The sequence below is a fragment of the Neofelis nebulosa genome, chromosome 8, assembly GCF_028018385.1.
Source record: "Neofelis nebulosa isolate mNeoNeb1 chromosome 8, mNeoNeb1.pri, whole genome shotgun sequence".
In the NCBI taxonomy this organism is placed as follows: Eukaryota; Metazoa; Chordata; class Mammalia; order Carnivora; family Felidae; genus Neofelis; species Neofelis nebulosa.
Genome location: NC_080789.1, coordinates 72620477 through 72644153, shown reverse-complemented (window position 1 = coordinate 72644153; position 23677 = coordinate 72620477). Strand labels below are relative to the sequence as shown.

The following is a 23677-nucleotide window of genomic DNA, read 5'->3' as shown; positions in this document are numbered from 1 at the left end:
TGTATTACAGACATTTAAGCAATTTATTATTTTTTGTAAAGGAAACTAATTTCCTTTTATAGAATTATTCAATTGTGTATAGTAAGTGAAATTTTAAATTAAGATCTTTCTTTTATTTTTATTTCTTATTTTTTAAATGTTTATATTTATTTATTTTGAGAGAGAGAGAGTGCGTGCGTGTGAGAATCCCAAGCAGGCTTCCACTCTGTCAGCCAGCGCAGAGCCCAAGGCGGGGCTCTATCTCACAAACCATGAGATCATGACCTGAGCCGAAATCAAGAGTCAGACACTCAACCGACTGAGCCACCCAGGTGCCCCTCAACTTTTTAAAGTAAAGAGAATTTATTTACTAAACATTTTTACATTTAACTGATTTCGATAGCTCCCTGTAAGATGAATACTCCACTGGAGCATCATCAAACACGGAGTTAAATATGCAAAACTGTTTTAGGATTAACTGTAGGAATTGAAATTATAGTAACATTAGTGCAATGAGTAGCTGTTTCATTGTTGCTGTTTGTTTCTAGTAGAAATTAAGTTTAATATACAGATTGATACCCTACAGAAGTGGTAGTTATATTCAGCAAATTCATCTGGGAGTTTGCCAGATAAATTCATGTTTTTGTTTTTGTCTTTTACTGTGTTAAAATACACATAGAATTTACCATTCTAACCATTAAGTATACAATTCATGGGTATTAATAAGTACATTCACATTGTTGCAACCATCACTCCCATCCAACACTTTTCATCTTCCCAAACTAAAACAACATACTCATTGAATGGTAAGTTTCTATCAGATAATGTACATTTATTTTGGCTTTTTTCTGCTTCCACTTGATGAGTCATCTCCAGATTTTAGCTTTGATTCATTTTGTTCATATTTAACTCTTTCACAAATACATTTAATTGGTCTCTTGTCTCTTGATGATGTATATTCTAGGCATTCTATTTTGAATTCTTATATTTTTAATTTTGCCTTGTACTTGCTGCTTTGTTTCCAATTTTACTTTCTTTGCTACTTTTTTTTAAGCTTCTGTAAATTGTAGATTGATTAATTAAAGTAGAAATCTTTTGAGGTAATAACAATAAAATTCTATTATTTGTCTTGTAGACTTCCAGGCAGAAAAAGGAACTAGATCAGGAGTGACCTCTAAATTTAAGACTGTAAAAAAGAACTTTATTTTTGCATGTGGCTAGTGAGCACAAAATTTCTATGTAGCAATTAAATGGGCCTAATCTTTCCAGTAGAGCCACTCCTATCCTTTGAGTTTCTGGTAAAGTGGTAGATAGAGCTACAGGCTTGAGTAGACTTAGATTCCCCACTTTTTTTTTTTTTAAGATAAGACTGGTTCATAGATTTGCAATTTCCATCATGATATGCACATTACTTATTTGTTGTTATTGTCTTCATTTTACCTAAACTTGCTCAGTGCACTTTATTTCTTTTGGGGGAAAGTCTTAAAAGTTCTCCATCATGGGAGATTACAGGGTGCAAGTTCTGGAATGAAGTCACAGGAGTAAAAAAGCACAGCATAGAGAATATAGTTAATGACATTGTAATAGTGATATATGGTGACAGATGGTAGCTACATTTGTGAGTATAGCATAATGTGTAATTACCATGTTGTACACCTGAAACTAATGTAATGTTGGGTGTCAACTGTCCTCAAATCTAAACAAAAAGTTCTTCATCAAATTTTTATCTAGTAGATATAGTATTTTTTGATGAGTTGATGATTCTTGCCTTGATTTTGGGATGATTTTTGAACATGGGACTATTTATTGCCAATATAAAACTGTGGGGATTTCCAGATTAAGGTTACTAGATTTTTTTTTAATAGGTGAGATATTTTAAAGCCAGCATTCTTTTTTTTTTTTAAATTTTTTTTTTTCTCAACGTTTATTTTATTTTTTGGGACAGAGAGAGACAGAGCATGAACGGGGGAGGGACAGAGAGAGAGGGAGACACAGAATCGGAAACAGGCTCCAGGCTCTGAGCCATCAGCCCAGAGCCTGACGCGGGGCTCGAACTCACAGACCGTGAGATCGTGACCTGGCTGAAGTCGGACGCTTAACCGACTGCGCCACCCAGGCGCCCCTAAAGCCAGCATTCTTAATATTCTAGATGAAAATTGCCTTAAAAATCTCAAGCAGTTCTTTCAAAGATAAGGGTAAGAAAACTGTCCTGCCTAGCTCTGAACTGGCAAAATTAGGAGAATTCTTTTAATATAATTAGGTTATTCTTATGAAACTTGGGTGGCCTCTTGTGGTCAAAATAATCTCTTCTATTTTTAAAAATGTGTTTGAAGGGAGTTCGGCTTACTAATGGTCATACTTTTTTGTTCTTAGGGTTTTATGTATACAAATAATGAAGGGTTAATTATTTTTCTCCATTGGTTGATTTTATACAGACACAAATCCTTATGTCTGTATTTTTCCCCCCCTCCTACAGGAGATTGTTGAAAACTTTATATTTGATTCCTGAAAGGACTCAAGTAAGTAGTATAGTAGTTATTCTTACATTTTTTGTGGGAAGCCAGTAATTTTAATATCGTAGTGTTATATCTAGTTAAGAATCTATATAGTATTTCCTTAGAACTCTTGTAGTTTATTTTTGTTCCATTAATTACAGAATCTTACTTTTACTTGTTTTCATTAAGTTCATTAATTTATATTCATAGTTTTTGCCATCACTTTACACGTTATGCTTATGTTTTTAAATAAAAAAAATTTTTAAAGTTTTATTTTAGTCTGTACCCCACATAGGGCTTGAACTCAAAATCCTGAGATCTAGAGTCACATGTGCCTTCGACTGAAATGCTTATTGAACGATTTCCAAGACCTTTAAATATAGTTCTTTATTTTTGTTATGGGTCATAGGATGTATATAAAACATGCATTGAAAATATTCACCTTCCTATACTCAGCCACCCAGTTCTCCCCAGTGGCAGGCACTGTTTCTTTTCTTGCTTATACTCCCAGAAGTATTCTGTGCACTTGCATATATATTCATACCCTGTCTTTATATTTTCCCAGAGTGGCAGCATATTCAACATACTAATCTACCGTTTGTTGTTTCTTACTTACCAGTGTATCTCGGCATTCTTTCTATATTATATATGGGGTGACTTTTCTTTGAAATGGCTTGCATAATGATCCTTTATATGAATGTACAACATTTTATTTATTCTGTACCCTCCTGACCATCATTTTAGGTTGCTTTCAGTCTTTGCTGTTCACCTATGGAAGTATACATAGAAGTTGAATTACCAGGTCAAAGCATATGTGCATTTAATATTTAATGTTAATTGCCAGTTTTTTTCCCAGTCTGTACCAAAGTATGCTTGTTTCGTTAATATAGGAGAGTGTTGCTTTTCTTACTCTAGTCAAAGGAGTTTGATTTTTGCAGAGCTTTGGGTGAAAATTAGTACTCCATTATAGTTGTCATTTTCTTTTTTCTTATTTTGAAGAAAGTTGAGCATCTTTTCAAAAGACTGAGTCATTGTATTTACTCTTTTGTGAACTGACTTCATATCATTTGTGCATTTTTCTTTTGTGTTCATTTTTTTTTCTGTGATTTGGTTTCATTTGGTTGCTGTTATTTCTCTGTACTGTCTCTCAAGTAGGATAAATGATGGATTCAGTAAAAGTGGGATAGGTGGAGTAATTTTGACAATTTTTTCTTTTTTTTTTCAACTTCCAAGCTTCCATCAGGTCTTGTACCTAAAAGATTGGTTACTTTGAAATAACATTCTTAATGACGTCTGATTATGGACCTGGAATTCAGGTTGATTAATGTTAGAGCTAATTTGCGACTTAAGATTTTTCTAGGCATATTGGCATTAGTTCATTTTATTAGGTCTATTTGTATTAGAAAATATTGTAGGTTTGTTTTTACAGAGAAAATTAAGATTGTTTGTACTATGGATAGTGTCAAAAAATACTGCCCTAATCTTTTAGGCTTTGTTTTTTTCTTAGACCATAGAATTCTGTATTGCCAAGATGGGATGTCATCTCTTTTTTCCCCTTTAGAGTTACTACGTCATAAAGAGCCACCAAAAATCTTTTGACATGTATCTTCTCTGAGAAATGTTCCTTCTTCACAACTCTGCGGACTAGAGCTGGACTTGTTGCTCTATTTTCTATGTACTAAAAGGCCCTGAGTTAGTACCAGTCCCATTTTCAGTTCTTGCTCGTGATCATCCTTCTACATATCAGATGGTTCATAGTTCTTGGGTCAGAACCTGCTTCATTTTCTCCTGGTTCTGCCCTGTTAACCATTTCTCATCTACTCTGGTGGTTATTGAGCTGCTGCCTGTGGGCTGCCTGCCTGTTTTTGTAAATAAAAATTTTTTTGGAACATGACCACACTGCTACATTTATATGTATTGTCTATGGCTGTTTTCATATTATAACAGTAGAATTGAGTAGTTATGACAGAGACCTGTGACCTGCAAGGCTGAAAATATTAGTCTGATCCTTTACAAAGAAGTTTGCCAACCACTGATCTATTGTATTGCGATTTCATAGAAATGACCTTCAGGCTATTTCCTGCACCCTTTTCTCATCTTCTTCCTGCATTAGCCCTCCACCCAGAACATATCAGCTTTCAAAGTAGGAAGCCTCTCTCTGCACCCTAAATGTGAAAAATGTTGATAGAACTTTTAATTTCAAATTTTATGAGAGTGTCTTTGCATTAAAATAAATCTATGGTATTAAAAGCAAAATCGAGAGTGCTCTATTTTGGGGTTTGTTGAGTGTGTTTTTATAGGATTTAACACTTAAAGTTTTTAACACTTTTTTTTGGTTAACCATTTCATTGAACATATAGAGGAGATAAGCTCCAAGACTGTAGAAAAACAAAAAACTTAGTGTTCTAGAAACCATCCACCAAGAAATAGGAGTAGCATTGCTTGCTGATCAGAGTTTTAAGTTATTCAGGAGAATGAATCTTTTCTAATTTTTACTATGAGAATGAAGAAATATTTGGGGTCTTAGGGATCTTTTTACTATAGTTGATGGGAACAGCTCTTTGAAGCTTTAAATAGCCTTCAAAATGGAAGGTGGAGCTTTCTATTATATTTTTTTTAAAAGAACATTTCAAAATTATTTGGAGGGAGAATTGCCTTAATCATTCTTTTTTTCTTTTGGTCACTTATATTGTTTTCATTAAGTATCTCTGGAAAATACTGGTTGGAAAATAACTACTTGTTTTTTTAAATCTTCTCTACTACTTCCTAAAAACATAAAAACTGTAATTCTTTGGTTCCTTTTTGTTTAGTGGCTTACAGAAGAGATGAAATGTGGTCTGAGGGACGATATGACTATGAAAGACTTCCAAGAGAACGAGTACCGCCTCGAAGTCACCCCAGTGTAAGTTGCTAATGATGTAGAATAATTCGCAACCTAGTATGGAAGTGAATTTTGTACACCAAAGCTTGGCCTCCTAAGAAAATCTTTAAGTGCCAAAAATTTACCAGTTTAGGTTGAAATATAGACACATTAAGTTTATCTTTTAAAAGTTAAAAGTTTGAAAATAAAAGGCAATATTTCATTTATATAGATTTCTAAATATGGAAATAAATTTCTAAAATGGAAAGTTTTTATATTGAATTGAATTTGTGAAGAAAATGGAGGTTTTATAAAGGTAGACCATCAGTTAATGAAGGAGTTTTTGAGCATCTGCTCCTACTCTTAGCTGTCACCTATTTTTCTTTATTCCTAAAAATGTTTGTGAATTGGAAACATTAAAAAGTGAAATTAAAAAGTAGGGGCAGCTCAGCGGCAGGCAGGCAGCTTCTGGTGTACTGTCCTACTGTTTGTCTCTTTGTTGCTCTGGGAATTGGGAAGTTTTAATGAGACCTTTTCTCAAGGAGCTTGCTATTTTGCTTATTATTGTATTCCCAGCACCATCTAGTACCTGGCACATAGTAGGAGCTCAGTGTTTATTGAATGAATATATGTACTCTTTCCCCAAAATTCTCTGCAGAGACCCAAAGGAAGGTTTGTAGAAGGTCAAGAAGCTGTCAGTCTTAAACTTTTGCACAGGCACATTCTAAGCATCAGGGGATTTGGGTTGTGGTGATGGTATGTAGATATATTATGGATCCATTATACACTATCATAGGGAACAAATATTTGTTTATATGTTGTTTTTTTACTTCTATATTTGAAGTAAATCTTACAACCTATTTAGATTGGTAATGTCACATTCAGCATTGTCATTTGGCCTCAATTATAGCGTAGGTGGGGGTTGATCTAAAATGATGAAAGATGGGCTCTTTGGCTTTTGGCTTGGAGGAGGTGAAGGTGCAGTTGTCCTAAATCTGGGTTCATCCTGACCCCAGTTGCCTCCACCATGCTGCCAAAGTTTGAGATTCCAGCCCCAAAGTGATCAAAGTGTATACCTGAGGTGCATCAGTGGGGAAGTTGGTACCATGTCTGCCCTGGTCCCCAAGATCAGCCCCCTGCGTCTGTCTCCAGTAAAGGTTGGTGATGACATCACCACGGTAACCCGTGATTAGAAGGGTCTGAGGATTACAGTGAAACTGACCATTCGGAGCAGAAAGGCCCAGATTGAATTGGTATCTTCTGCCTCTGTCCTAATTATCAAAGCTGTCAAGGAATCACCAAGAGACAGAAGCAGAAAAACATTAAGCACGGTGGAAATACCACTTTTGATGAGATTGTTGACATTGCCTGACAGATGCAGCACCCATCTTTAGCCAGAGAACTCTCTGGGACCATTAAAGAGATCCTGGGAACTGGCCAATCTGTGGGCTGCAGTGCTGATGGCTGGCAGACTCATGACATCATAGATGATATCAATAGTGGTACAGTGGAATGCCAGCTAGTTAAGAACTACAAAGAAAAATATTTCAATAAAGGATCATTTGACAACCAAAAAAAGAAAAAAAAAGATAAAAGATTAACAAGATGAAGAGGCCTACCATATTTCAGAATGGGTTGACTTAATTATTACCGTATGTCATTTCTTTGCAGGTTTTTTTTTTTTTTTAAATGTTTGTTTATTTTTGAGAAAGCACACTAACGTGAGCCGGGGAGGGACTGAGAGAGGAAGACAAAGGATCCAAAACAGGTTGCTCTGTGCTGAGCCTGATGCAGGGCTCAAACTCAGGAATTGTGAGATCATGACCTAAGCTGAAGTCAGATGCTCAACCTACTGAGCCAACCAGACACCCCTCCAGGTTTATTTATAGTTAAATTCTTTTCAAGTTGATAAAATTAACTTATAGTTTACCTAGAAAAACAAACAAGTAATAGAGATAAACATGTGAGACTAATGCAGGGATGGGAAAAGGGATGACTTTAGAAAAAAAAATTCTTAGGACCCCTACCTTTTCAAGGATATATCCCACTAGGAATTTGTATTTCAAGGATACTTAAAAGAATTTTCTGTGTGATTATGTCACCAACTGGATATATGGATGGATTTGTTTTAGTTTGTTTTCAATTTTGAGGAATTGCTTTTTTTTTTCCTTAATGTAACACATGACTCCAAATGATAAAATCAGGTTCATTTAGAGAGGGGATTATTTTTTTTTATTTTTATTTTTTTTTAGTTTATTTTGCGTGAGAGAGAACATGTGCACTAATGGGGGAGGGACAGCGGGAGAAGGGGAGAGATAGAATCCCAAGCAGGCTCTGCACTGACAGTGCGGGACTTGAATTCATGATCATGACCTGAGCTGAAATGCCACCCAGGAGCCCCAAGAGAGGGGATGACTTTTAAATGGTAACTTACTATAATTACATGTAACTAGTTCTTGCTAGTTTTATATATAAACTTAATCTTCAAAACAATTCTGAGTGTTGAACGGTACAACATTTATAGAACTCAATGGAATGTTTTAGGAGACGTAGAATGTAGGCAGAGGTTTATATACAGAATCTCTGAAGGAAAGGGAAAGAAAAGCAAAAATGTTGGGATCTCATCAAGATAAAAAGCTTCTGCATAGCAAAGGAAATCAACAAAACTAAAAGGCAACTGATGGAATGGGAGAAGATATTTGGAAATGACATAGCAGATAAAGGGCTAATATCAAAAATCTATAAAGAACTTACCAAACTCAACACCCAAAAAACAAATAATCCAGTGAAGAAATGGGCAGAAGACATGAATAGACACTTTTCCAAAGAAGACATCTAGATGGCTAACAGATGGATGAAAGGATGCTCAACATCCTTTCGCTCATCATCAGGGAATTACATGTCAAAACCACAATGAGATACCATCTCACACCAGTCAGAGTGGCTAAAATTAACAACTCAGGCAACAACGGGTGTTGGTGAGGATGTGGATAAAGGGGAGCCCTCTTGCACTGTTGGTGGGAGTGCAAACTGGCGCAGCTGCTCTGGAAAACAGTGGAGGTTCCTCAAAAAATTAAAAATAGAATTACCCTACGACCAGCAATTGCACTACTAAGAATTTATCCAAAGGGTGTAGGAGTGCTGACTCAAAGGGTCGCATGCACCCCAGCGTTTATAGCCATGCTATCAACAATAGTCAAATTATGGAAAGAGCGCAAATGTCCATCAACTGATGAACGGATAAAGATGTGGTATATATATATACAATGGAATATTACTCTGGTGATGAAAAAGAATGAAATCTTCCCATTTGCCACAATGTGGATGGAACTGGAGGGTATTATGCTAAGCAAAATAGGTCAGATAAAGATATCACATGATTTCACTTCTATGTGGAATTATAGAAAATTAGTAGATGATAATAAGGGAAGGGAAGGAAAAGTAAGATAAAAACAGAGAGGGAGACAAACTATAAGAGACTCTTAAATACAGAGAACAAACTGAGGATTGATGGCGGTGGGGAAAATGGATGATGGGCATTAAGGAGAGGGCACTTTTTGGGATGAGCACTGGGTGTTATATGTAAATGATGAATCACTGGGTTCTATGCCTGAAGCCAAGATTACACTGTATGTTAACTAAGCTGAGAAAAATGTAATTTCAGACAATAGTGGGAAATATTTGTGATCATACATGGAAAAAGTTGTGATATAAAATGTTTATTACACCATTCTGCATTATATATGCATGCTGTGTTATAGAACACACTGCAGTGAGGGGCGCCTGGGTGGCTCAGTCGGTTAAGCCTCCGACTTCAGCTCAGGTCTCGATCTCGCGGTCCGTGAGTTCGAGCCCCGCATCGGGCTCTGGGCTGATGGCTCAGAGCCTGGAGCCTGCTTCCGATTCTGTGTCTCCCTCTCTCTCTGCCCCTCCCCTGTTCATGTTCTGTCTCTCTCTGTCTCAAAAATAAATAAAACCTTAAAAAAAAAAAAAAACAAAAAGCACACTGCAGTGGAAGTTGGCTTAAAGACTGGAGGCAGAGGGACCTGCCAGGAGGCTGTAGGCTATTGCCAGGCAGGGGGATTCCTTTAAACCAGTCCTGGTTTAAACCAAGTGGGAGAGCAGTGAGTTTTAAGATAGGAATAATCCATTTATCAGTGTCCTAAGATCAATAAGAAGGGTGCTTCGGATCTCTAGTTAGGTCATTGTGTGATAATGGATTTGAGAAAGTTCATACCTAATAATCTTTGTTTTCTCCTAGGATAAGGTAGAGGGAGACTTGAGGCCACACTGAATTTGGAATAGCCATTGTTGGTATCTCTTCACAAGAGGTGTTTAAAAAGACTTGATGATGGAGCAGTGAGCTTGTGCACTGTAAATTATAGGGGTGCCAGTCTACAGGAATGTGTACCTTATTACCTAAGTAGCCCAGTTTACGAGTGGAGAAAGCAGGTTGTTGTATTGATTTAAGATTGCACAATGAGTGGTAGACACAGAAAGATGAGAATATTGAAGGTTCTGACTCAGAATTATTGAGGTAATATGTGTAATGGGCTGTTTCAGAAAGGAACTAAGGCTGTGAGAGGGATAGTGGATTGAAAGAAGTGAGGGGTTGAGGGACAGGAAAAGCTCAGTGAGGTTGAACACCAGAGAATGACAGAAAGATAGACAATTGGTATTTGGAGTGTGGAGTTTCCAAGAAAGGACAGTTCTGGATAATTAAAGTTCAGTGGATGGTGGTGGGAATAGAGGGTGGGTGAAGGTTATTGGAGTTGAGATCAGAAAAACTTGGATGCTAGATTTTGGATCAGTGATTTCGATTAGAGGCTCTCGGTCTTCACCATACATTGAAGTCACCCAAAGAGCTGGGTGACATAAATACTGGGCCCCATCCAGATAATTAAGCCCTAATCTTGCAGGTAGGATCTGAACGTCAGTGTTGTGTAAAGGTTCATCAAGTGACTCTTATGCAGAGTTAAGAAATGCAGATTGTAGGTGAACACTGAAGTTGCTGATGATGACAGGAGTTGAGGTAAAAATGATAGGTTATGGAAGTTCTCAATGGATGAGGATATCGTAGTAAAAGTAAACAAATTCAAACATTTTCATTTTTATATAATTTATGTGTATAAATGTGAAACAGACTTCTTTATAAAATAACTTCATCAGCAGGAAGCAGATATGTTTTATACCACAAGTGCATTTAAAATCAGACTAGAGGTACTCATTCAACTGTCTCTAAGTGCCTAAAGGTAAATCTGACTTTCCTAAATTCTCTGGCTACTTGGTTCCTCCTAGAGGGGGAGAAACCTAGATTGCCTTTCTCCTGAGGGCACAGAAACTGCCCAGACCTTTTATAGCCTCCTTCCTTTCCTTTTTTGAAAAAAAAATCTTAATTCCATTAGATTGGTCCCTATATTCCCCCAATCAATCTCTCCTAGTTTATAAATTCTTCTGTATTCCCACATCTCCTTCCTCAAGACTCATATACTCTTATTGGTGAACTTGGTCTTATTTTGGTTAGAAATTTAAAGCCTTCCCTTCCCTTCATTTTATGTGCCTTTGATGGCTCTTGGAAATTATCCCTTTGCCTTCTATGTTACACCTACATTTTAGTTAAATCACAGTTTCTTAAACTTTTTGGTGCCATGGATCCATTTAACAGTCTGGTGAAGCCTATGGATCCCTTTTTTAGAGTAGCGTTTTTATTTTTTTACTTTTATTTTTTTTATTAAAAAAAATTTTTTTTTTTTAACGTTTATTTACTTTTGAGACAGAGAGAGACAGAGCATGAACGGGGGAGGGGCAGAGAGAGAGGGAGACACAGAATCGGAAGCAGGCTCCAGGCTCTGGGCCATCAGCCCAGAGCCTGACGCGGCGCTTGAACTCACAGACCGTGAGATGGTGACCTGAGCTGAAGTCGGACGCTTAACCAACTGAGCCACCCAGGCGCCCCTAGAGTAGCGTTTTTAAAACTGTAAAATGAAATACACAGTTAAAGGACTTCTATTTGAATATATTTGAATATTTCTCAAACTATTAAGCAAATTTGTGATGTAGTAAGATGTACTTTAGTAGGTCAGTAAATATTAAAAGCTAGGTGAGGTTTCATTACTATATTTTCAAAATAATGAGAATAAATAGATTTTGAGGTATCTGCAACAGCTATGACATGATATGAAAATATCTGTGATTTCTGTTAAGTGATGAAGCCATAGGTAATTGCTATTATTTGGGTTTTTGTTGCTGCATTTGGGTGAAAAAAGTAATTTTATATTCATATATGATTTCAAGGACCTGCTAAATCCTTAGGCTAGAAAAGCGTTTGATAAATTACACTAGAACAGAAATATAAGTCAGTAAAGTTGTAATTCCTGACTTTGGAGCTAATAATATAACTTATTTAAAGCTTAAAAATATTTGCTTACAAAGCAGAGATCATCTTATGTTATTTTAAAAATCATATTGGTATATCACTGATTTGTACAAGAATGTTCACAAGCAGCATTGTTCATAAAAGCTCAAATTGGCCACAATCTGATGTCTAACAACGGAATAGATAAATTAATTGTGTAAGTTACACAGCAGTGAGAATGAATGGACCTGAATGGACCATTGCAAAAGCAGCAACATGTAGGAACCTCACAAACATCCTACTGAAAGAAAGAAGCTAAATATAAGAGTATATATCCTGTATTTCCTGTTCCATAGTTTTAGAATAGGCAGAATTCACCAATAAAGTGGTTACTTTTGGGAGAGGAAAGTAGTGACTGGGACAAAGCACAGGAAGGCTTTTGCTGTACTAAGGGTGTTTAGTTTTTTGAAATGGGTGGTAGTTACACAGTGTGATTACCTTGTGAAAATTTATCCAGAAGTACATTTATGATTTGTACACATTTTGTACGTATGTCATACTTTCGTAAAAACTTAAGTTTTGAAAAGGCAGATTATTATTTTTTTCTAAATATAAAACTGGTTAATCCTTTAAAAAGTGGGAACTCCCTATCATTAGTGGCTGGGAAAAACGAAAGTAATGTCTTTTATTTTGTATATTTGGATTCTTTTCTCTAATAGAAAAGCAAGTTTACTGTATTTCTTTTTTTCTCATTACTCTCATTTATTCACTAAAATTCAACTATTAACATTTGATGAAAACATGCTTTATTGTATATCCATCTATCTGTCCTTTATCCGTCTATTTAATCCATCTAATTTTTTGAAATATTTCAGAGTAAACTGGCCAACAGTATGTATGCTTTTCATTAACTACATGGATATTCATATCATTAAAGTGCAATATTTTTTTCAACTTTTTCTAAATGTGAAAATTACACATGTGAAATGTAAAATCTTAAGTGTTCATTTGCTGAGTTTCGATTTAGGAATGTTCCTTTGTGTATGCCCTAGGAGGTGTTTTCCTTTTTTGGCTGACAGAATTGCAAGAACTTTCTTTTTGTTGTCATTATTTCCAGAGAGGAAGGATCAGTTCTTGGCTACATTCTGTAACACTGTGTCCTTATTTTCTGGGGCAGTTCCAATTTCAGATATCTGACCCATTATTCCCCAAAGCCATTGAAATGCAAAAACACCAGTATTTCTTTGAAAATTCAATGAGTGAATTAAATGAATAGTTACTGAAATGCATGTCACAAAAATATGAGGGATCAGAGTGAGGGAATCTCAAGCTTTTGAAATAAGTCCACCAGCCTGTGTAGTAGAGTTTTTTAGGTATGTGTGGTTTGTGTGGTACTTTTCTAGTAAAAAAACATGTAATGCCAGAAGTAACATAAAATTGATACAACACAGTAGAACGTGTATCAGGTATGTAGTGCTTACTATGTGCCAAGTGCTGTTCCAGGTGCTGGGAATAGAGCAGTGAATTAAGACCAAGGTGTCTGTGCCCATGAAGCTTGCATTCATACTAAGTTGATTGTTTTAGGCAGTATGGCATGAATTATTTACATGCTGTCATGTTTAGTTTGCTGGTAGTTTTGTGTGTTTTAGTTGCTTTTTACTTTCTTATAAGGACATATATCACAGATATAAAAGTAGACAAAATAACAAAATGAACTCCCCATGGACAAATCATCCAAAGTAGCAGTTACCAGCTTTTGGTCCATCTTGTTTTGTCTGTGCCTTCCCCAGTTTCTTTTCTCCCAGATTATTTTGAAGTAAATCCAAGATACCCTATTTCAAATGTAAATAAATATTTTAGTGTGTGTCTCCAAATGATAAAGATGCTTAAGAGGAGTTGCTTGTCTATTAAAATTTTCCTTTAAATGTTTTTTGTTAGACTTTGTGCCAAGTATTGTAATCACATTGGAAACGTTTTTAATGTTTGTTTATTTTTCAGAGAGAGGTAGAGAGAGGGACAGTGTGTGTGGGGGAGGGGCAGAGAGACAGGGAGACACAGAATCAGAAGCAGGTTCCAGGCTCTGAGCTGTCAGTATAGCTCCTGAGGCAGGGCTCGAACTCATGAACCTTGAGATCATGACCTGAGCTGAAGTCCGAGGCTTAACCATCTGAGCCACTCAGGCACCCCTGACATTGGAAAACTTTTTAAAGAAACATGTTAATCCTCATGATTTGCCCCCAGTTAGTAAAGAGACTAAACATTAGTGTGGGAAATTTGACATTAAATATTGAATGAAACAAAACTTGGTGCTTTTACTTACTGAAATGAAAGTGTTACTCATAAGAGGTGGTAGTTCTATTAAATTGGAATTTATAGCAAATTAAGAAATAATTGCTTATTTCGTAACAAAACACAATCACCATTTCAGACTTAAAAATTGCAAAACTAAGTTGATAAGTATCTTAACCTGCTCAAATTTTCATTAGCACAAGCAAAACTGTGAACAATCCTTATTTCAGAAACTCAGAAGCCCTAATGGTAGGAATCGTTTTACCCCCTAGATAGGGACCTATGTGAATGTGTAAATTTCTTAGACCTAAAACTTCTCAAAAAAGTATATATATGCAAGTTGTTGCTTTCTACATCCTGTGAGAATAGATCATGATTGAGTAAAATAGGCTTAAAAATTTTTTTTAATGAGTTACGTATACTTTTTAATTTTGGTCTTACTGATCATAACATTAACACTGATTTTGGAGGGGCAAATCTGATAGAATTTTACACATATTTTTGGAAATTTTAGTAACAGCCATAGAAAATTGGTACATGGTATAAATATGCAACAATTGAATTGATATGGTCTGATCTTTTTAATGGGGCACGGTACAAATTTTTATAATGAACTGAAGCAACGAAAATTGATTTCATTGAGGTAAATTCAGATTATATGTCCAAACTCAAGATTTGAAATACCTGCATTTTATTTTTTGAAATTTTTTTTTATGTATTTTGAGAGAGAGAGAGAGAAGGAGCAAGTGCACGTGAGTGGGGAGAGGGGCAGTGAGAGAGGAGAGACAGAATCCCAAACAGGCTCGGAATTTTCAGCCCAGAGCCCCACCCAGGGCTCGATCTTATGAACTGTGAGATCGTGACCTGAGCTGAAATCCAGAGCCAGATGCTTAACTGACTTAGCCACCCAAGGTGCCCCCGAAATATCTGCATTTTAAATAATAGAAATATTTTGATTCCATTGGGTTTGTTTTTAAATTAATTGAAAATGATTCTATTATCCTTAATCTTTTAAGGTAGTCTTTAGAAGTTACAGTTTTTATTTCTGGTTTGTAAATAATGGTGCCATTATTTTCCAAGATATTTCTAAAATGAAGACTCCAACCGTATCAGTACCTGAAGCCTTGTGTATTTCTGTTAGCATCTAGAAAGGGAAATTATGGGGCGCCTGGGTGGCCCAGTTGGTTAAGCTTCTGACTCTTAGTTTCAGCTCAGGTCATGATCTTATGGTTTGTGGTTTCGAACCTCTTGGGATTCTCTCTCCCTTTCTGTCTGCTCCTCCCCTCCTCTCTCTCTCTCTCTCTTTTGCTCTTTCTGTCTCAAAATCAATAAATAAACATTAAAAAGGAAAATTACATGTTTATAGCTCCATGTAAATTTGTAGGAGAATTTCAAACTCTGATGGTATTTCCAATCATGTCCAGCATTGCATGTAATATAAAATACTGTTTGAACTTTTTTATTAAAAAAAGCTTTTGAGGGGCGCCTGGGTGGCTCAGTCGGTTAAGTGTCCGACTTCAGCCCGGGTCACGATCTCGCAGTCCGTGAGTTCGAGCCCCGCATGGGGCTCTGCGCTGATGGCTCAGAGCCTGGAGCCTGCTTCCGATTCTGTGTCTCCCTCTCTCTCTGCCCCTCCCCTGTTCATGCTCTGTCTCTCTCTGTCTCAAAAATAAATAAACGTTAAAAAAAAAAAATTAAAAAAAAAAAAAGCTTTTGAAAAATTCTGAAATCTTTGCTTCTCATCATGAATTTTGTTAGAAAAATCCTTGCATGGTATTCCTAGATAAGATAGGGACTTTCTGAAAATACAGTCTTGCTTCATCAGATTGCTCCAGTCATCTTTATTTCCTTAAAACTTTTCATATAAATATAGAATTTTCCTTAAGAATAGATGCCTATTATAGAGGTGAGATGCTTATATTTGAACTTATATTTGAACAATCTCAAAACATAAAGAGTTTAATCTTCATTGCTAGATACAGAGCTGTCATTAGGAGTTTTTTTGTTTGTTTTTGTTTTTCTGTTGCTGATTAACAACTTTGGAATGATTTTATTTTTATTTGGAAAAAACAGTTTATTAAATATATGACTAAATATGATTCAAGTTTTACCATATGCATTTTACAATCCTAAAATAACTTTGAATAGAGGAAAAGGTTGCATGTAAAGTAATAAGCTCTCTATTCATGCAAGGGTTTAGACATGCATACTTATGCCACCATCCCTCCAAATAAATATATACAAACCAACAAGGACGATATAGAATGGAATTGTATGGTTTCTTGGAATTGTAGAAATCAGTGATTCTAATTTTATGAATAACAAATTTTAATTTAGAGAATGCTATAGATTATGTTTGCTGATTTTGGCTTAATGTTGAATTTGTTTAGAAGCTCAATGTTTGCTTAGATTTAATTGAAACCTCTTTGAAAGATAATTTTTATAAGAGCCTGTGGGTTCGTTTATCTATTATATATTATGTAAACTATAAAATATTTTTTTTAATTAAAAAAAAATTTTTTTAACGTTTATTTATTTTTGAGACAGAGAGAGACCGAGCATGAACGGGGGAGGGTCAGAGAGAGGGAGACACAGAATCTGTAACAGGCTCCAGGCTCTGAGCTGTCAGCACAGAGCCCGATGCGGGGCTCGAACTCACGGACCGCGAAATCATAACCTGAGCCGAAGTCGGCTGCTTAACCGACTGAGCCACCCAGGTGCCCCTAAAATATATGTTTTAATGTAATATCTAACATACTAAAGAAAGAAACCACCTTATAGCCCCATGGGAAAAAATTAGATCATTTTAGTTCTTAAATAGATATGAACTATTAATTTTATTTTTTCTCAGCACATTAACAAATTTCCTACCCACTGGGAAATTTGAATAAGACACAGTAATTTAATGATTGAATAGTTGCAGTTATTAATGCTAAGAAGTTATTTAAGTGAATAGACACTTTGAGGAATTGTGTTTCACATGGACATTAAAAAGGTAATCAAAACAACAAATATTTTTGAGTACATAGTGTGTCCTACACATTGTACTAAATTTTTTACAATCTGCTTTTTGCTCAGTCTTCACAACAGCTCCTTGAGGTAGGTAATAGTATTAATCTATTGTATTGACGATGAAACTGGACATAAAGATGGTATAGTAATGCCCTGAATGTTGGGCTTTATTTTGGGCTTCATGTTTTTATTTTGTCCAGTCAGTTAATTTAAATTGATCATGGCTTATACTTTGATTGCTTTCTAATTTCTTTCACATATATTTACTCTGATACTGGTAGAAGACATACCATGAATGTTCAAGGCGAGATTATTTATAAATACATGTCGTGTAGCTCTCTAGTCCTTACTTGTTGATAACCATTTTGTTCAGTTATTTCACAGCAACTCCTAACCTAACACAGGTGTTCTTCTCCCTCTGTCCAATTTCCCAGCCTCCCCCCAAAAATCCACTTAGTTGCTCAAACTTTATTTTATTTTAAAGTTTATTTATTTTGAGAGAGAGAGAGAAAGAGCAAGCGAGCACATGGGAGGGACAGAGTGAGATAGAGAATCCCACGCTGGCTCTGCACCACCAACACGGAGCGTGAGCCTGACTCAGGGCTTGAACTCACAAACTGGGAGATCATGACCTGAGCCAAAACCAAGAGTCCAATGTTTAACTGACTGAGCCACGCAGGTGCCCCTAATTGCTGAAACTTTAAAACATTAACAACTTACTATTTTGAAAATGACTTCAAATTTTATATTGGGTTTTATTTTGCTTCTAGACTGTGAAGTCAAAGGCTGTTTTCTCTCCAGCGCTTCTGGAGAAATAGTGTTTCCTCTTGATGATTCTAGCTCAATATTCTGTCTCTGTTTGCTGTTGCTTAAGTGTAAAGATTTTGTATTTCTTCTGAATAGTATACTTCAAACACATTAGACTAAAGGTGTGTGCTATCTTAAATGGTTTTGTTTTTAAAATTCTTAGGCAATTAGGATTAGAGCTATGTAACATTCTTTCCATGGTTTATTTTTTATTAAAATAATAATATGTATTTTTTCTTTTATGATTGATTTTTAGTATTGCTACTTGTTATTTTAAGCACCTGGCTTCGTTGAACAATTTTATTTCCTTTAATCCATGTGAAAACATTACTATTAGTTATTTTCATGTTATTTCATTAATGCATTTTTGTTTGTTTATACATTTACTCTATTTGATTAAGGATAAGAACTCCTGTGCTTTTAAAAAACCTTTCCAAAACCAAATAGAGAAGTTAGTGATTTTTATATATTTCTTTTTGTCTGTTTTAGGATGGCTACCATAGAGTAGTTAATATTGTGCCAAAGAAACCACCACTGCTAGACAGACCTGGTGAAGGAAACTACAATAGATATTACAGTCATGTTGATTACCGAGAATATGACGAGGGCCGCAGTTTTTCTCATGATCGAAGAAGTGGTCCACCTCACAGAGGAGTATGTAAATTTCCCCCGTGTACTAATTGTTATATTTTATAAGTTTAAAAATCATGTAATTTTTGAAATTTATGTGATTGGCCATGAAGGCAGGTGAATAAACACTTCCTGCTTGATGCTCTGTTGACTTCCCTGCTAGAGCGGTCAAATGGGAACTGGTAGTGGAGAATCTTGGGATAAAGTGGGTAAGCCATTCTGGATAGCTCTATCTAAATGACATTAATTCCAACTAACCTGTGTTTTTATCCCCTAAATTGGAAAGAATTTGCAGAAGCAGATAAAGGTAATCTATGTATTGCCTTGGTACTCAAAAAAGTGATGAGCAGGTGGTTACCATCTCTTACTGGAGGTACTCACTTATAATTACTTTATTTTCATTCATGATGAAATGCTGTGGGTGAGGTTGGATTAAGGTTGTTGAACTTTAGTCTCATTTTTGTTGTACTTATTAAAGTCTACTTACTCAAATTAGAAAGCTCTCACAACACTGTCCTATATATAATAAACACTTTTTAAATGTTAGCTGTTATTACCATTGTTATTATTGTATTTTGTTTCTTCTGATAATCTTTAATACTGTAGAAGTATGTATTAAATGTTGCAACAATCTGTCATTGAACTTGACTGCAACTATTCCTTGATGTAGTTCCTTTGACTTGGCTTGTGTGTTTACCTCACTCCTCTGCCAGACTGTTTTTCTACATTTTCTCTTTTTTCCCTTTGCCTACTGTATACTATTGTAATTTACAGTACATATTCAAACGTTTATATTAAAATTTGACCTCACATTGGCTGTTGGAATTACTTTCCATACTTCACCCTTAAAGTCATTTACCCAGGATTGTGTGTATATATGTATGGAAGTCCAGTTCTCTGATTACTCCATCATGGTGACTCTTAACAATTCTAAAGTAGTAATGAGACTATTCAGTGTTTTCTTGTAGTTTTAAAGTTGGGAGTGCACAGCTTCTTTCTCATAGAATTGATTCGTGTTTTTTTCAATTTTTAAATGTTGTGCTGTTCCTTTAGGAAGACGAATTTGGTGTAGAAAAGTAAACATTATGCATTGTCTCTATCCTAGAAATACTGGACTTTGCCTTTGGAGTTACTCTTCCAGGTAGTCTGAGGAAGAAAAAAATTTGGCCTTGCATAAGATTGTTATCCCTCTTGTGAAAACTAAATGTGGCCACTTAATATAAATAGGGAATTTTGGATTCATTGGACCAATTTGTATTTGAACCCTCATGAATATGATTTTTTCCCCTAAAACCTGGTAGCATAATAGTGCCTCAACAATAGTTTTTTTATTACAAATTGTGTTCATTCATACTTTGTGCAACATTTTCTCTTTAAATTCTCTTCAAACAAAAATAACCCCACTTGAGATCCTTAGAACTCTCGTGATACTAAGTTATCTTGAGTTCAGTTATATAAACTAACTTTATCCAATATGTTATTAGAGCTGTTGAATTTTCTTTATCTTTTTGTTATATTGTTTTTTGTTTCTTTGTATTTACTGTTGAGAAGAAAAATGATGAATACATAACTCTTATGTAAGAGTAGAGTATATGATACTAAAGAGGAAGATGAAAATAGTATTTATTTTAGCGGAATAAGTATTTCTGATTATAAATAATTCACATTATATTGTTCTACATATAATTTTAAAGTAATTGGGCGTGGATTACTGTGTGTGTGTGTGTGTGTGTGTGTGTGTGTAACGTACCTTTCAAATGTATCTGTTTTAGAGGACAAAATGCTTGTTTTGATTAATCTTATACTTAGTGCCACATGTTGCTCTAATTTAACTTATCAGTAGGTGATGATTTCCTATTATATTGTTTCCAAATTATGGATTTTAATGGGAGTCAAGATGAGAAAAAATTTGAACAAGTGGGAAAGTAACAAATGTTTCCTGGTCTTGAATTTGAAACTTGGTGAAAGAACTTGACAGAACGAAAATAAAGAGACCTGTGTGCTTGATTAAATTTAAATCGAACCTTTGTTCTTATAGCAGTCCTTAGCTGTTGTGATGTTGGTGTATGTTTTTGGCAATAAGGCTGTTAGGCCTACCAAAGAAGTACCGTAAGCATTTTCATGCAGATAAATGGTTCCGCAGGTTGTCAGTCTGCTAAGTCACTTGTTGATATGGGTGACTTGCTGTATCTTTTTTTTCTTCTTCATGCCTTTGAAGCTCAGATTTAGAGAGGTGTTTTTGTCCTCATTTTATTTTGGTCTTAGAGACTCGTTTCCAGTAGTACTATTAGATGTATCCTACTTGACCTAAATAATATAAACAAATGTCTAAGGAGCTCTTTTATTTTACAGGATGAATCTGGCTACAGGTGGACAAGAGATGATCATTCCACAAGCCGACAGCCTGAATACAGGTAAAAAGATAAACATAGTACCGTAACCACTCCAACACTTGATTCACTGAGACGTCTGAGGTTGAAATCTAACCTCACTGCTTATAGATGAAATATTTTTAATTAGGATTTAGAATTTTGAAAGCAACAAACATTATACTTTTGTGATTAATATAATAGCACTAATAGCTAACATTCTGTATCTATTGGCATTTTGTAATTGATAACAAAAAACAGTGTTTGAACTATTGGTATATTCTTATCAAATTATTAAATTATCTCTAATGTGTGATGTGGATTATAAGGTATCTGTTTACTTAATTAGAAAGTTAAGGCTTTTTTTTTTTCCGTCTAGAATATTTGAGTCATTACAAAGTTTCCTTTATTCTTATTTATTTATTTTTAAATATTTATTTTTGAGAGAGAGAGAGCATGAGCAGGGGAGGGGCAGAGAGAGAGGGAGAGAGAATCCCAAGCAGGCTCTGTACTGTCAGCATAGAACCCAATGCAGGGCTTGATTCCATGAACTATGAGATCATGACCTGAGCCAGATTCACAAGTCAGACACTTAATTGACTGAGCCACCCAGTTGCCCCCAGAATTTCTTTTACTATAAGGCATTTTCTTAGTTGCTTTATTTTGATAAGTAAAGTTCTATTGGAAAGACACATTTTGGAAGGACCTCAGTCGTTGTTAGCCTTGGTTAATTATAGAGACATCTGATAGAATAGTTAGAAAAAAAAAGATGGACAGATTTAGTCAAGTTTTTTTGTTGTTGTTTTTAATAACTTCACAAAGGAAGTAGTAGAAGTTCTTAAAGGAGCTTTTTAAAGATTTCTTGTGAACTGTCAGAGAATAACCTATGGAGAATGGAAAGGCATCAACTGCTACAACTCTAGGTGCCAGAAGTAGACAACAGGATTCAGTGGATTAGAGCAAGGCAGTTTATTGCTCACAGCCCAGCAGTCATCAGGGGCATTGGCATAGTAGTGCTGGTTCCCTGCCCTCAAGTCCCATAGAGTCATGTGGTGGGCAGAGATGGTGGTCATGCATAAAATGGGATGCACTGCAGCTGAGGAACACAGTGTCAAGAGCTTGCTACTTTTTTGTAGTAAACAGGAAGCAAGCAAGCCAGCCTTCTTTCACCGAGAGTGAGTAGTCACGTGGTGTTTATGCTGTGGTCACCTTGACGTATTTCATTGTATGACCAGTTATAGAAACTGTTCAGTGTCAGCAGATGGTTAGGTCTTGCAGTTTGGAGTACACGGTAGGGATGTGCAGGGATGGTCTGAACCCATGGCGGACTGCCTCTCTCAAAAGAAATAATAGAGAAAATAGATGCTGAAAAATACTTTTTTTTTTAAATTTATTTTGAGAGAGAGAGAGAGAGAGAGAGAGAATCAATCCCAAGCAGGCTCCATGCTCAGGTCAGGTCAGGTCAGTGTGGAATCTCACTCAGGGCTTGATCCCATGAACCATGAGATCATGACCTGAGTGGAAAGCAAGAGTCAGATGACTTAACTGACTGAGCCACCCAGGTGTCTTGATACTTTAATAAAATTTAATTACTGTGCTAAACTTAACACAGTAATTATAAAGACTTTTAACTACGAGTGGAAGAGAATTTCCTTTAATAAATGGGGATTTGTACTGAATGATAAAGTTAGAAGCATTTGCTTTAAAATGAGAATGAAGCAAAGATGCCTGTTATCACTGCTTCTATTTATCATGGTAATGGAGGCCTCAGCCTCTACAGTTAGACAAGAAAAATATATAAAAATTATAAGGGTTAGAATGAAAGAAAACTTTTTACAGATGATAAATTGTCTATGTAGAAAATCCAAGAGAGTCCATCACTATTAGAACTATTAGGAAATTAGCAAAGTTTAGTTTAATAGCTGTTAGCATAAGTTAGAAAATGTAATTTAAAATATTTGCTCTGGCGTAAAAACTATAAGGAGTGATAGGAATAAATCTAACAAAATTGTGTGAGACCTATGTAGTTGAAATGGCACGTCATTCCTGAAGGACACTGAAGACCTGAATAAAAGGAGCAACATAGGGGCAACTGGGTGGCTTAGTGGGTTAAGCAGCTGACTCTTGATTTCAGCTCTGGTCATGATCTCTCAGTTCGTGGGGTTGGGCACCACATCAAGCTCCATGCTGACACCAAGGATCCTACTTGGGATTCTCTGCCTGCCCCCGCGCTCTCCCAAGCCTCCCCTGCTCATGCTTTCTCAAAAAATAAGTAAACATTAAAAAAAAAGGGCACAACATGTGTGTGACATCTGTTCCCGTGGTTGGGAAGAGACTGTATCACGAACATACCAGTTCTCAAATTCAGGTGTTCCTTTAGTTTGGTTCCATTCCAAATTCTAGATTTTTTTCCCATGGAAGTTGACAAGTTGTTTCTAAAATTACCATGGAGTAAAGGGCCAAATGGCAAAAATAGCCTTGAAAAAGATGTGAAGACTCAATATACTATCTATCATAACTTCTCAAGCTGTAGTATTGTAAACTGTGAAACAGAATAGGGAGTCTAGAAACAAACCTAGAGTATATCTAGGAATTTGGGATATAGCAACAGTGGCACTTCAAATCAAATGGGGAAGGAATGCAGTGCTGGGTCAAGCTGCCATCATTTGGGGGAGAAAAAGTGAAATTGAAAACCTGGTGTGTCAAAATATCTGGTGTAATGAAGTCCTAAATATGAAAAGCAAAAGTGTAAGAAAAACTCCTTTGATTAGATTAGCTCATGGCTTATATTCACTCTAAAGAAACAGTTCTCAGGTTGATTTTTAGTTACATTGTTTTTCAGTTTTTAAAATAATGGTATGTTTCTATCTTTATTTTTCCT

The 23677-nt window shown here is 35.7% G+C and overlaps 1 protein-coding gene across 9 annotated transcripts in view; it reads left to right on the top strand.

The window, feature by feature from the left end:
* Positions 1-23677, top strand: part of PPHLN1 (periphilin 1) — a 138004-nt gene that overhangs the window by 7380 nt on the left and 106947 nt on the right. For 2 of the 9 annotated variants that reach the window (XM_058743083.1, XM_058743078.1), the window contains exons 2-5: positions 2456-2498; positions 5285-5376; positions 18287-18451; positions 20780-20841. In XM_058743083.1, the coding sequence (XP_058599066.1) occupies position 2498; positions 5285-5376; positions 18287-18451; positions 20780-20841 (320 nt within the window). In that variant the 5' untranslated portion in view covers positions 2456-2497. Of the gene's footprint in view, positions 1-160; positions 332-2455; positions 2499-5284; positions 5377-18286; positions 18452-20779; positions 20842-23677 lie in introns of all 9 variants that reach the window. The other 7 variants (XM_058743086.1, XM_058743084.1, XM_058743080.1 and 4 more) reach the window with 6 other exon arrangements.